The following is a 14,464-nucleotide window of genomic DNA, read 5'->3' as shown; positions in this document are numbered from 1 at the left end:
TCTGAAATTTTTACTCCCCCTAAAATGCAAACACATTTAAAAGAAATTTGAAAACAAAACCATAGAGTCACGGTTCACCCTAATGCTCTCTCTCCTATGGCGATTTTCATGTTCTTCTTGAAACCTGATTTTTCTTCGTGATCTGATGTATAACAGTCTGTGATTAGAGTTTTGATCCTTTCAATACTCTATAACGAACTCGTTAGCAATAGTGATCGATCTAAATTAGGGTTTTCTCTTTTCTTTTTGCGTTAATCGCCGCCTTAGGTATCTGTGATGAAACCCTGATCTATTACGTTGGTTGTTGTTGATTGCGGTTAATTGAGTTTAATTTAGCTAGATTGATAACTCCAACTTAATCGGTTAAGGGTGGCAGACTGATTCTAGGGTTTTAGGAATTAGGGTTTATCGTTCTTGTTCCTGTTTTCGTTTGTTGCGGCGTTAGGGTTTTGGGGTATCGAGTGCATGGTTGTTTAAGGTTCTTGTTTCACGTGAGAGTTGATTGATTTGTTATGGATGTTCAGTCTAAGTTTGGTGACGCTACTGCTAGTGTTCTGCATGATCGTGGTAAGCCGCCTGACCCGCTTGTTTCTTTTGCTAATAAACCGACCAACGTAGAGGGAGCTGATAGTATGAATGAACCTGTTGGTGAGGAGTTGCCGACACCTGGAACAGCACCTATTCGTGGGATCGGGTTAAGAGTTACTAACATTGAAGGCAATCCCTTAATTCCGAGAAGAGGTATGTTCTCTACATCTAATGTATCGGTCTTGGACGGGCTGATGAGTATTTCCAAACCGATTGAAAATTTCTCCAATGGTGAACCGTCCACGATGGCTAATAAGGTTACTGGGGTTGTTGTCAAGCCCATGTCATATGCTGAGTCGGTAAATGCAAATAATGGCAAAAAAGTGAATTTTCGGTCGCTTGCTAGTTCTGCTAATCAGGAGGGTTGTGATGTTGTGTTACCGAGAGAATCAGTACGTATGGTCCAGGATAAGTTGGCTAACACCCTTTATGGGTACTTTTTGGGGGATCGAATTGCCTTCCCAGTGGTTGACTACTTTGTTCGGATGAATTGGAAGAAATATGGGTTACAAAAGACTATGATGAACGCTAATGGTTTTTTCTTTTTCAAGTTTAGAGATGAGGCTGGAATAGCGAATGTTCTTCAGGATGGGCCATGGATTATACGTTCTCAGCCTTTGTTTCTTAATCATTGGACCCCAACTACTAAACTCGAAAAGAAAGAGGTAACGAAAGTGCAAGTGTGGGTTAAAATTCACGAAGTTCCTATTGCGGCATACACGGAGGATGGCCTCAGCTTGATTGCAACAACTATTGGCGAACCAAAGATGTTGGACTCGTTTACCACGTCAATGTGTATGGACTCTTGGGGACGTAGTAGTTACGCTAGAGCGTTGATTGAAGTTTCAGCCGATAGAGAATTGCGAGAGGAAATTACAATGGCGATACCTGAACTTGATGGAGAGGGTTTTACAAAAGAAACGATGTATGTGGAGTATGAATGGAACCCGCATCGTTGTGCTTCATGTTGTGTCTTTGGCCACACGTCCGAGACTTGTCCAAAACTTCCTGTGAGAAAGACTAATAACTTGCATCAGGTGCAAAATCGGAATGGTCCAAAGAACCCGAAAGGTAAAAAGTCTCCTGTTGTGGATCAGGAGGGATATACAGGTGTGTATGGGAAGAAAGCGGCCAAGAAAACTGGGATACCCGTGAATACACAGAAGCCTAATTTTGAATATCGTCCGGTGGGACAAAAGTCAAAAGGAGATTCTACTAAACCTAAGTCTCAGAACGGTATGGATGGTACTTCAAATAATAATTCTTTTCGGTCAGCCAATCCGTTTGATGTTCTTAATGAGGTGGAGGACGAACCGGGGCCTAGTAAAAGGCAACCGGACTTGAATGATGGGGACTCGGATGATGACGATGTGGAGGAAATTTATGATGAAATGGATGGGTTTATAATGGATGGTACCCGGAATATAAAGAATCACAAAGGGGCAAGCACTCCTTCTCCGAAAGTTACCAATGGTTAGTATCGCTGCATGGAACATAAGGGGGTTGAACCGCCCTCTCAAACAAATAGAGGTTCGGCAGGCAGTCAAGGATTTCAATTTGAGCTTGTGTGCTATTCTAGAGTCTCATGTGGATGTCGGTAAGTTGGGCAATGTGTGTAAAGCTGTGTTTCGTTCTTGGGATTGGACTTCAAATGGCGGGTGCTGTAACAAAGGTACAAGGATAATCATTGGGTGGAACCCAGCTATTTTTGATGTTATGATCGTTGCTCAATCTCCTCAGGTTATGCATTTACAGCTTGTGTTTAAATTGGATAAGAGAGTGCTTTTTTGTTCCATTGTTTATGCCGATAATTATTATGTTACGCGGAGGGAGTTATGGCATCTTCTGTCTATGCATAAGGTTTTTGTCGCGGATCGGCCATGGTGTATTATGGGTGATTTTAACTCGGCTCTTAACATAGAAGATAATTCGATGGGTTCTTCATCAATTTCGATTGGTATGAGGGATTTTCAGGAATGTGTTGATGACATCGAAGTTGTGGATATTAATCGTTCAGGTATTCATTTTACGTGGAGCCAAAAACCTAAAAACGGTGTGGGATTACTAAAGAAAATCGATCGGGTAATGGGAAACACTCCGTTTCTTACTGAATACCCGAACTCGGTTGCCATGTTCAAGCCATATAGACTTTCGGACCACTGCCCGTGTATCTTGTCTATTCCGGAAGCGTTGAAACTCAAACCAAGGCCGTTTAAGTTTGCTAATTTTCTGGTTTTTAAACCAGAATTTTTGGAGATTGTTAATAAACATTGGACAATTAATGTTGATGGGGTTCACCAATTTCGAGTTGTCAAGAAATTAAAGTCGCTTAAACACCCGCTTCGGTCGTTGCTGTTTAAACAGGGTAATCTCCACAAGAAAGTTGAAACTATCCGTTTGAAATTAGATGATATTCAGCAAAAGATTGACTTAGAGCCGCATAATGCTGATTTGCGGAACGAGGAAGCTGCGGCTAGCCGTGATCTTCAAGTTGCTATGTTGGATGAAGAGCGTTTTCTGAAACAAAAAGCTAAGGTAGATTGGCTGAGTGCGGGCGACATGAATACGGCATTTTTCCATTCCTCTTTGAAAATTCGTTATCATTGTAGTAGGATCGATATCATTAAAGATACTCAAGGGAATCTCTATGAAGGTGATAATGTGTTTAAAGCATTCGTCCAACATTATGAGAAATTTTTTTGGCAACAAAGATGATATCTCCTTACAACCTACTCCAGATTTATTTCCGAAAGTTTTACCCCACAATATTGCTACGAGTATGGTGCGGCCGGTTACGGAGGAGGAAGTTAAAAAGGCGATGTTCTCCATTGGCAATGATAAAGCTCCGGGTCCGGATGGTTTTACGGCTGCGTTTTTCAAGAATGCTTGGCCGCTAATTGGTAATGATATTGTTAATGCCATTAAAGATTTTTTTGATACTGGTAATTTGCTTCGGGAGCTGAATCATACGCTTATAGTTCTTATTCCTAAAGTGCCAACGCCTATGGTTGTTACTGATTTTCGCCCGATTGCTTGTTGTAACGTTCTATACAAGTGTATCAGCAAGATAATTGCTGATAGGATAAAGGGAGGTTTGAATGAGATTGTTAGCATTAATCAATCGGCATTTGTCCCGGGCAGGAAAATTTCGGACAACATCTTATTAACGCAAGAGTTAATGCACAACTATCATCGAAGTGTGGGGCCTCCAAGATGTGCGTTTAAGGTTGATATTCAGAAGGCGTACGACACGGTGGACTGGAGGTTTCTGAAAAGTGTGCTTCGTGGGTTTGGGTTTAACGATAATATGGTGAGGTGGATCATGATGTGTGTTTCCTCTACCTCATTTTCGGTTTGTGTTAACGGAATGGTTCATGGGTTTTTCAGAGGTAAACGGGGGTTAAGGCAAGGGGATCCTATCTCTCCTTATCTTTTCACTCTTGTAATGGAGGTGTTGACGGGTATTCTTCAGCACTCTGTTCGGATAGATTCCTCCTTCAAATATCATAACAGATGTGAAAAACAGCAGATTATAAATCTTTGCTTTGCGGATGATCTGTTCCTTTTTGCTAGAGGGGAAGTGAACTCGGCCAATTGTATTATGACCTCTCTTTCAAAATTTTCTAAGATGTCGGGCCTAGTGCCTAACAACCAGAAAAGTACGGTCTTCTTTTGCAATGTGAAAGATCATGTTAAACAGGAGATTCTGGACATTATGCCTTTTGTGGAAGGTACGTTACCGGTCAAGTATTTGGGTGTCCCTCTTATTTCCTCTACGCTTAGGTACAGTGATTGCCGTGTGCTCGTGGAAAAATTAGAGAAACGTATTATGCACTGGAAGAATAAATTGTTATCGTTTGCGGGGCGGCTTCAACTGATTATCTCAGTTCTCTCTTCAATGCATATTTATTGGTCCTCTGTGTTTTTGCTTCCTGTGCGGGTTGTTAAGGAGCTTGAAGCTAGAATGAGAAATTTCTTATGGTCTCAAGATGTGTCGTTCAATAGAGGTAAAGCTAAAGTTTCGTGGAAAGTGGTTTGTACTCCTAAGTATGAAGGTGGTTTAGGCATTAGACGGATTGGGGATATGAATAAAGCCCTGATGGCGTCTCATATTTGGAGTATTGTGATGAAGCGGGATTCTCTTTGGGTCAAGTGGGTTCACTCTTATCGGCTTAAAGGAAAGAATTTCTGGGTTTGCAAAGCTACTTCAAATTCTACTTGGTCATGGAGGAAAATCATTCAGTTGAGGCATGTTATTCGGAAATATGTTTGGTCCGATGTGGGTAATGGCCGTGATACATCAGCTTGGTTTGATTTTTGGAGTGATTTAGGCCCTCTTGGTGATTTTCTGTCACCAAGGACTATTACGGATGCTGATTTTCGGTTAGATGACACTGTTTTCAATATTTTCTCTAACGATACTTGGAATTGGCCTGTCGCATGGAGGGATCTTTTCCCTGTTCTTATTCAGCTGGATCACTTTCGTTTAGACCCGTCAAAATCTGACCGATTGCTATGGAAAGATGGGAACGAATGTCAGGATTTCTCTTCGTCAGCCGTATGGCACTCGGTTCGTCATAGAGAATCAGAGGTTGATTGGAGTGGTATTGTTTGGTTTGCTCAATGTATCCCTAGGCACGCGTTTATGATGTGGCTGATTATGAAGAGAAAGCTCCTTACTCAAGACAAGATTCTGCAGTGGGATTTCTCAAGGCGGAAAAACATGAATATGATGTGCTGTCTATTGTGCTACGAGAACTTTGATTCTCATCAGCATTTATTCTTTGAATGCAAATTTTCGGACGAAGTCTGGAATATGATTCGGGGTAAAGTGGGTATGGAGGCTGTGTGTTCGAGATGGGCGGATATCACCGAGTGGCTATGTGCTCGCATTCGGTCAAAGAAAGTGGAGATTTATGTCGCGAAGCTTCTAGTTGCGGCTGCTGCGTATACGATTTGGCAAGAGCGGAATGCTAGACTATTCAGAAACCAATTACGTCCACCTGAAATGGTGAAGGATGCTATTCTGAAAACTGTGAGATACAAGCTGATGGGAGCTAAGCTGAAGATCAACGCTAGGGTGCGGAAGCTGCTTGGGGATTGGGATGTTGCAACTGAAACGAAAGATGACGGAGGCTAATTAGTTAGTTTATTTGTAGTTTCGGTTCTGTCTAGATGAGTGTCTAGGTGTTTATGTCCGGTTGTTGCGTTCGGTTTCTTTTGGTTTTGTTTTACTGGCTTTACTTTCATGGGGCATGTCTCATGATTGAACTGGTGTAGGCTTTCTACACCACTTGTTCTTTTTTGGTTGTGAATATATAGAATCACCGGGGTAACCCTTTACCCAAAAAAAAAGAAATTTGAAAACAAACTGTACAAGAAATTTGACAACTGTTATGAATAGCTTCAAATCGCCATCCATTCGGCATAAACAATCAGAACTCCCCCTCTCAACAAACTATTTTCCCATTTAAGATTTCAAAACACTTAAGTTTGTTTTAATCAAAATGGTTTTTCCGGAAAATAAGTTTTGTTGATTTTACCACTTGTAAGAAATGGGGATCAATTCACCATATTGTTTTTAACCACTTGTATGAAGATTACATCAAGTTCAAATTAATGACCTTGATTAATCGCTTTGTAAGAACCAACCTATTACCACTTGAAGGTTTATCCCAACCTATTAACCACATGTAGGAATAAAACATCTACACAAATTCATTTTACCAATAAAGATGCTGATTCATGCTTCACACTTACCAACCTGGAAGCTCCGGCAAGTCACAACCTGTAAAATTTAACCATTTTAAGATTTTCTCATAAAACAATCTTTTAAGAATGATGCCGATTCCTGATCCACGATTACAAACTTGGGATCTCCGGCAAGTCAGGTTTTTCTATTCAAAGAATATATCCACCCAAGCCTGACCAGCCTTGGGTGTTACCGAGTTACCAGCGCTCAGTTTCTTACCTCCCATTTTCTTCTCATAGAACTCTTTAACCCCTTTGACTTTTCGGTCAATCATTTTTCCAAAGATGTGTTTCACTTTGGGGTTAAAGGCCTTTTCAACATCAAAAACCTTTTTGTCAGAATAAAATTGGTTTGAAATTTCAACTTTACCAATTTTCTTCTTGAAATTTTCAGCCCGAAGTGGTAGAAAATTCTCATCATCCACAGTCGGAACTAATTTTTCACCTTTTTCTTCAACCTGTGGCTCCTCTGATTTTGTGGAATCAGATTCATCGCCAGAAGATAGCTCCTCTGATTTTGACCTATCAGAATCATCGCTAGAACTATCACCAGACTTCTTAACAACCCATTTCTGGTTGTCAGATTTAGCTCTTTTCTTGTAAAATCTATTTGAACATTCACCAATATCAAATTTTGAATTTTTGAATAATTTGGTTCTATCAATTGGTGATTCAAACTCAATCACTTTCTCTTTTAGTTTAGAAACACCCTGTTTGGTTTGAATTGCCTGTGAGCACTTCATGGAAATGTGACCAGTTTTTCCACACTTGAAACAGGTTCGAGTTTCCTTCTTCTGATAAACAGTCTTCATTTCTTCTTGCTTCTTTACAAGGAACTCTCTGTTTGACTGCTTTCTGAATAACTTTTCTTTCTCTTCTTCAGAAGATGTACCTGAAACAAATGTCATCTTTGATTTAAAATCTCGAACATGTTTTTCATTTTTCTATTTTTCTGTTGGAGTAAAACCAAGACCTTTCTTTTTGAAATTACCGTTATGGTTTGGTTTCTTTTGAAAACCAGAACCAGAACTGTAACCGTTTTTCTTGTTTAATCTTTGTTGAACTCTTGAGGTGTATTTTTTAGGTTTATCAGTAAGATTTATATCTTTTATTTCAGAAATATTGATTTCTATTAGTTTAAAAACCTTTCTTATCATCTCAGTTTTGACACCTCTTATTGGAAATTCCTCATTAGAATATAATTTGTCCGAATCATTCAAAGTATATGCCACTTTAAATGTTTCATCATTCAAATTAGATTTTGATAATAGGAATTCTTTATCATAAACTCTTTTGCCCTGTTTTTCATTTTGACCCGGAGTGCTGGACTCGAACTTTGACTCCGACATAAACTCCAACTTTGAATCCTCTGTTTCATCGTTATCTAAAACATGATCCACCACTTCCTTCATCAATTGAGAATGTTGATCAGTGTCAGACGATGTAAATGTGACATCAATATTTTCTGGCAAATTTACTTAGGACTCCGACTCCCACTGTAAGTTTGTTGCCTTTTGGACTCTTTCAGAATTTGGATTTCTGGGCAAATATCCATTTTCCAGCGGAGTGGACACTTGTTATAGCTGACACCTTGTTTCTTACCAGAATTTTTCTTGTCAGTCTTTTTCTTTGTGTCATTCTTCTTTTCGTTCTTCTTCTCTGGAGTCTTTTCTTCAGTTTGTTCTTTTGTCACTTCATCCTCTTCAAATGCCTTCATGCCTTCAACAGTTGGATAAATCCTGTCAATGACATAAGAAGTACATGAGTAACTTAAGAACATGACATTGTTTTACAAAGCATGGCTCTGGGCGATTCTGGTGATTACTGAGAAACCCTAGCTTCTTGTTCATTCTGATCTTATTCTTGATTAATCTGGGTTAGCAATTGTGGTGTTGTCGATCCTTCTGAGTACGGTTTCTAGACTTCTACCGTGGTTCCTAATCTTTTGAAATCAGGTTTAGGGTTTGTTTTTTTTCGTTTCTGTTGCTAGGGTTTGCTGCCAAGTCGCTTGGGTTGTTCTTGATTTGATAATTCTGGTACGTTGCAAGATACTGTTTTGGTGGCGGATTAGGGTTTCTGTCTAGCTACTATTCTGTTTTTGTCAAGTTCTTGGTTATTGCCGGATTAGGGTTTGGTCATTGATTCGCGTGGGATTTCCTTTAGCGGCTGATTAGGGTTTGTTCCGTATCCTGTTTAGCTACTTTTTTTACGTCTGCATGTGATTAGTTCATACGAAGATGAATTCTGAACCGCCTGATATTAATGAAAATTTTGGGAAACCACCATCTTTGAATGTTGATTACCGTGATGTGTATGGGAAGCCGTCAACCGTGCTGAAGGGTTTGGGGAGTAAAATTCTGAATATTGATGGCAAAACGATGGCACCGAGACGTGGAGTGGTTGTGAATGATCGGACTGAGCCTCGGGTTATTAATGTTCTGGATGAATTGGAGAAAATAACGGTTCCGGTTGAGAACATTTATGCTGATAAACAACAAGAGAACCAGGAGAACCAGGTATCTTATGCCAAGAAGGTGATGATGAACTCTAAGTCTAATCGTAAAGTTAACTTTAGGAAGCTGGATAAAACAGAGACTCATCAGGAAGCTGACATTGTCATTCCAAAGGAGGTAGTTAAAACGGTTAAAGACAGGTTTGAGAACGTGCTATTTGGCTATTTTCTGGGGAACAGGTTGCCATTTCCTGTTGTGGAGTATTATGTTAAAAATGTTTGGGCAAAGTTTGGGTTGGCTAAAGTCATGATGAATGCTGAAGGATTTTTCTTCTTTAAATTTGATACTAGGGAAGGTATGAATAAAGCTCTTGAGGGCGGGCCTTGGCTGATTCGTAAAGTCCCTATCTTTCTTAACATCTGGTCTCCTTCGATTAGCTTGAAAAAAGAAGGAATTAAGTCGGTCCCGATTTGGGATAAGTTTCATAATGTTCCTATTTCTATCTATACGGATGATGGGTTGAGTTTGTTGGCGTCGAAAATTGGAACACCGAAAAGGTTGGATAGCTATACAGCGGACATGTGTGCGGATAGCTGGGGTAGGAGCAGCTTTGCCAGAGCTTTGATTGAAGTTAGTGCAGATAATGTTCTTAAGGACCAAATAGTTGTTGCTATACCAAAGCTGGAAGAGGATGGGTTTATCATGGAAAAAGTTAAACTTGAGTATGAATGGAAACCGCATCATTGTGCTAATTGCTGCATTTTTGGTCATAATGACCAAAACTGTCCTAAGAATGTTAATGTTAGCCAAAAGCAAGTAACGGTGGATGAGGAAGGTTTTGTCACGGATAAAAGAAAGGTTGCTAGGTTTGGGGTTGGACAGAAAAAACAGAAACAAAAGTTTGTTTACAAGCCAAAACCGAACAAATCGGGTGCGAGCACTTCAGGAACGAAGCATGACAACAGCTCGGGGTCTAGTCATATTAAAACAGTGAATCCATTTGAAGTTTTAGCGAGTGTGGAAGGATATGGAGAGAAGCTTGGAGATGTTGATAAAGAAACTAGGCTGCATGTGGAGACTAATCGGTCTACGAACACAGGTGACGAGGTGAAGGAGGTTACTCCGACTGAGATGGCACACTTTATGTCTAATAATCAGTATACTAATTCTGAGGGGGCAAGCACTCCCGGGCTGAATGGTTTAAATGGGTAGCATAATGTCTTGGAATGTTAAGGGCTTGAACCGGCCCCTGAAACAAAGTGAGGTTCGTTCTATTGTTATAGATAACAAACTAGATATGTGTGCTATTCTTGAATCTCATGTAGATGTCTCTAAGTTGGCTAAAGTGTGTAAGTATGTGTTCCGTAATTGGTGCTGGACGTCTAATGGTGGGTTATGCTCTCGGGGTACAAGGATTATTCTCGGTTGGAATCCTAATGTGTTTGATATTATGGTCCTATTTCAATCAGATCAGCTTACGCATGTTCAGGTTATTTTTAAAGATAGCAAAAAGCTTCTTTTTTGTTCTTTTGTTTATGCTAAGAACAAGTATCAGGATCGAAGACGCCTTTGGGATGATTTATGTAAGCATAAGGCTTTCTGTCATGATAAGCCATGGGTAGTGTTGGGAGATTTCAATTCGGCTCTCAATATAGAAGATTCTTTGTTCGGGCCTTCCAACTCGTCTATTGGAATGCGTGAATTTAATGACCGTGTTCAGCAAGCTGAATTATTTGATATTAAGGCTCATGGATTGCAATATACTTGGAGTCAAAAGCCAAAGAGTGGGGTGGGCCTTCTCAAAAAGATAGACAGAATTATGGGTAATGTTGCTTTTATTGATCAGTTTCTAGATGCTTTTGCTTTGTTTCATCCTTTTAGAGTGTCCGACCATACCCCGTGCATTTTAAAAACGTTGACATCTATTGGGAATCAGCCGAGACCTTTTAAATTCCCGAATTTTATTGTGACGAAACCTGAGTTTAAGGAGGTGGTGCATAGAGAATGGGTTAAAACAGTTGAAGGTATCACTATGCTTTCTGTTGTGAAGAAAATGAGGAATTTGAAACCTATGTTGAGGAAGATTCTGTTCAACCAGGGTAATTTACATGCTAGAGTGAATGACTTGAGGAAGTCTTTGGATGATATTCAGAGCCGGATTGATCAGAACCCCTTGGATGCTCGGCTTAGGCAAATGGAGATTCAATGCCTTCAAGATTTTCAATCAGCGGCATATGACGAAGAGTGTTTCTTAAAACAGAAATCGAAGGTAACATGGCTTCGAGCGGGAGACTCTAATACTCGGTACTTTCACAATTATGTGAAGCCCAGAAATGCTCGGACCAAAATATGTAGTATTACGGACCGTTTGGGAGTTCGACATGAAGGTCATAATGTTGCGGATGCTCTTCTCTCGCACTATAAGGAGTTTTTGGGATTTGATGGCACGGTTGAAAATGTTAACATGGATAATCTTTTCGTTAATGTATTGAGTAGGGAGGCTGCAGATCATATGGTTGTTCAAGTATCTCGTCAGGAAGTCAAGAATGCCATGTTTAGTATTGGAGAGGATAAGGCCCCGGGGCCTGACGGGTATACATCTGCTTTCTTTAAACATGCATGGGAGATTGTGGGCAATGAGGTCACTGATGCAGTGTTACAATTTTTCGAAAATGGGAAGATTCTAAATCAGGTTAATCACACTATCCTTGCTTTGATTCCGAAAAAAGATGTTCCTGATTCAGTTCTAGATTACAGGCCGATTTCTTGTTGTAATGTGATCTATAAATGCATAAGCAAAATCATCACGGACCGTTTAAAAGGAAGTTTGGGAACTCTTGTTAGCATCAATCAATCTGCATTTGTGCCAGGGCGAAAGATCTCTGATAATATTTTACTTACACAAGAGCTAATGCATAATTACCACCTCAATAGGGGTCCGGCGAGATGTGCTTTCAAGATTGACATACAGAAAGCCTATGACACGGTTAATTGGTCGTTTCTTGAAGAGGTTTTGAATCGATTTGGGTTCCATCATAAAATGGTTGGGTGGATTATGACTTGTGTTACTACAGTCTCGTACTCGTTGAGCATTAATGGTAATCTTCATGGTTATTTTAGAGGCAAACGCGGGCTTCGGCAGGGTGATCCAATGTCTCCCTATTTATTTACTTTAATCATGGAGGTTCTATCTCTTTTGCTTCAACAGGCTGCTAGTTTTCCATACAAATATCATGCTAATTGTGCTAAGCAAAAAATAATTAATGTGTCGTTTGCTGATGACCTGTTTATTTTTGTGCATGGTGATGTTATCTCGGTTAAAAAGGTTAAGCAGGCTCTTGATACGTTTACTAATATTTCTGGGTTGGTTCCTAGTCCTGCGAAAAGCACTGTTTTTTTCTGCAATGTTCCTCAAGTGATTAGACAGGAAATTCTGGATATCATGCCATTTCAGGAAGGTGAGTTACCGGTTCGTTACCTGGGGGTTCCGCTCATTTCTTCCAAACTTAGCTTTAAAGAATGCAAAGTCCTTATTGAGCGTCTTGATAAGAAGATTGTTAATTAGATGACGAAGGCATTATCATTTGCTGGCCGGCTTCAACTTATTAACTCGGTTCTTTCATCTTTGCATATTTATTGGGCTTCTGTTTTCATTATCCCCACTCGTGTTATCAATGAGCTAGAGAAAAGAATTCGAAGATTTTTGTGGAATGCGGGCTCGGAGGGTAAAATTCGTGCTAAAGTTGCCTGGAAAGATGTTTGTTTGCCTAAAGAAGAGGGGGGGGTTGGGCATTAAATCCATTTCGGATGTAAATAAATCGCTCATGGCCAAACATATTTGGAGTATTATAAGTAAACGTGACTCTATTTGGGTGCAATGGATTCATGAGTACAAGCTTAAGGGGGGAATTTTTGGGAGGTTCCTTGTCGGGGTAGCATGAGTTGGGGTTGGAGGAAAATATTGTCCATTCGGGGTATTATGAGACCTTTCATCTGGTATGTGCTCAAAAGTGGTCGGCAAGCTAATGTTTGGAGCGATAATTGGTGCAATGTAAGTCCGTTGCGTTCTTTCATTACTCCTCGTGCTATAGCAAATGCAGGTTTTAATTTGAAGTTGTCGGTTGCGGATGTTATTGATGCAAATGGGAATTGGAGATGGCCCCAAGCTTGGTTTGATTTGTTTCCGGTTCTAATAACTATTCAAACGCCTCAATTAGTTGAAAATGTTTGTGATCGCTTGGTTTGGAAAGACTTGGAGGGTAATGTTGGTGACTTTGAAGCAGCTCAAATATGGAACACGATTCGAAACAGGGATAACATTGCGAACTGGGCTCATATGGTTTGGTTCTCTCAATGTGTTCCTCGGCACTCTTTTCATATGTGGCTGGTCATTAAGAACAAACTGAAGACTCAGGATCGTTTAGCGGTTTGTGAAGCTGGGAGTGCAACTAACCTAAACCTTATGTGTTGCCCGTTGTGTAAAAATGGAAGAGATAGTCGAGATCACTTGTTTTTTCAATGTGCCTTTGCGAGCAAAGTTTGGACAAATGTGAAGAGCATGGTGAATCTAGAGAGTGTGGATAATACATGGCACTCCTTAATGGGCTGGATTGATAAATCTTCCAAGTCAAAAAAAGTGGATGATATCGTGTGTAAGTTGGTAATTGCTGCGGCTTCCTATTATATTTGGCAAGAGCGAAATAGTCGGTTGTTTAGTTCATGTCATTTGACGGAGACACAGGTTGCGGAGAGGATTAAAAGCTCGGTTCGTTTAAGACTAATGGGTTTCAAGTTTCGGTTGGAATCGGCTAGGAGGAGGATTTTCAGCGCCTGGAAGATTAATGACAGCAACGATGATCATCCTGATCCGGGCTAGAAGTTTTGTTTAGTTTAGACTTTTGTTTCGGTCGTGTTGTTGGCCGTGGTTGTGTCTAGGACTTGATATGTTGTGTGGTTGTTTTATTTTGTTGGTTGTTTGTTTGTTTTCCTAGGCTTGGTATGCCAAGCCTAGTTGGTGTGTTGCTTTGACACACCCTTGTTTTTATTGGTTCATTTATAAAATTCATCGGGGTAACCCTTACCCAAAAAAAAAAGTACATGAGTAACTTTTCAACAAATGATTAACTCTTTCAGTTTCAAATCTTTGAGCCTCCAGTTTCTGTTCTAAAACAGCACACTTCTCAATGTAGTTGTTCACAACTTTCTGTTTGATCATGAACGCTCCTTGAAGTGTCTTCATTGCTGTTGCTTGTTCTTCACTTGTGTCATTGTACATATTCATGGCTTTGTTCAACACATCATAAGATTCCTTTAACCTGTTCATGTTGTTGATCAGCTCACTATTTTTCTTTTTTATAATCTCACAGGTTTCGCAATTTAGAGGAATCTCTCTGGCATCAACCTCTTCACTAATCTTGAACTTTGGAATTTCTTTAACTTTTCTCCTGACCACCGGAACATCCTCATCATCACTACTGACCGGTGTTTTGACCTTTTTCTTTTTCTGTTTCGCTTTTTCATCTTCACTGTCACTTTCAGCCAGCATTTTCAAATGATCCCTCATTCTTTTTGCATAATATTCAATTTCATCATCACTATCTTCTTCAATTTGGGCAACGAAAGCTGTGTGAACTGGAGTTTTGTTAGGATCATAATCATCCCAATTGAAATTC

General features: G+C 40.0%; 2 protein-coding genes across 2 annotated transcripts; both read left to right on the top strand.

Annotated features, from left to right (window-relative positions):
* The first annotated feature begins 512 nt into the window (after nt 1-512).
* LOC110893371 lies at nt 513-3,303 on the top strand. The gene is made up of 2 exons (XM_022140482.1): nt 513-2,061; nt 2,168-3,303. The coding sequence occupies exons 1-2, from the start codon at nt 513-515 to the stop codon at nt 3,301-3,303; spliced, it is 2,685 nt and encodes an 894-aa protein (XP_021996174.1).
* A 9,468-nt stretch (nt 3,304-12,771) lies between these two features.
* LOC110893370 lies at nt 12,772-13,668 on the top strand. The gene has a single exon (XM_022140481.1). It carries the CDS (start codon nt 12,772-12,774, stop codon nt 13,666-13,668), a length of 897 nt encoding a protein of 298 aa, XP_021996173.1.
* Nucleotides 13,669-14,464: the final 796 nt, after the last annotated feature.

Source organism: Helianthus annuus, chromosome 12 (genome assembly GCF_002127325.2).
Source record: "Helianthus annuus cultivar XRQ/B chromosome 12, HanXRQr2.0-SUNRISE, whole genome shotgun sequence".
NCBI lineage: Eukaryota > Viridiplantae > Streptophyta > Magnoliopsida > Asterales > Asteraceae > Helianthus > Helianthus annuus.
The sequence above is the reverse complement of the archived record's forward strand: the minus strand, read 5'-3'. Positions and strand labels throughout refer to the sequence as shown.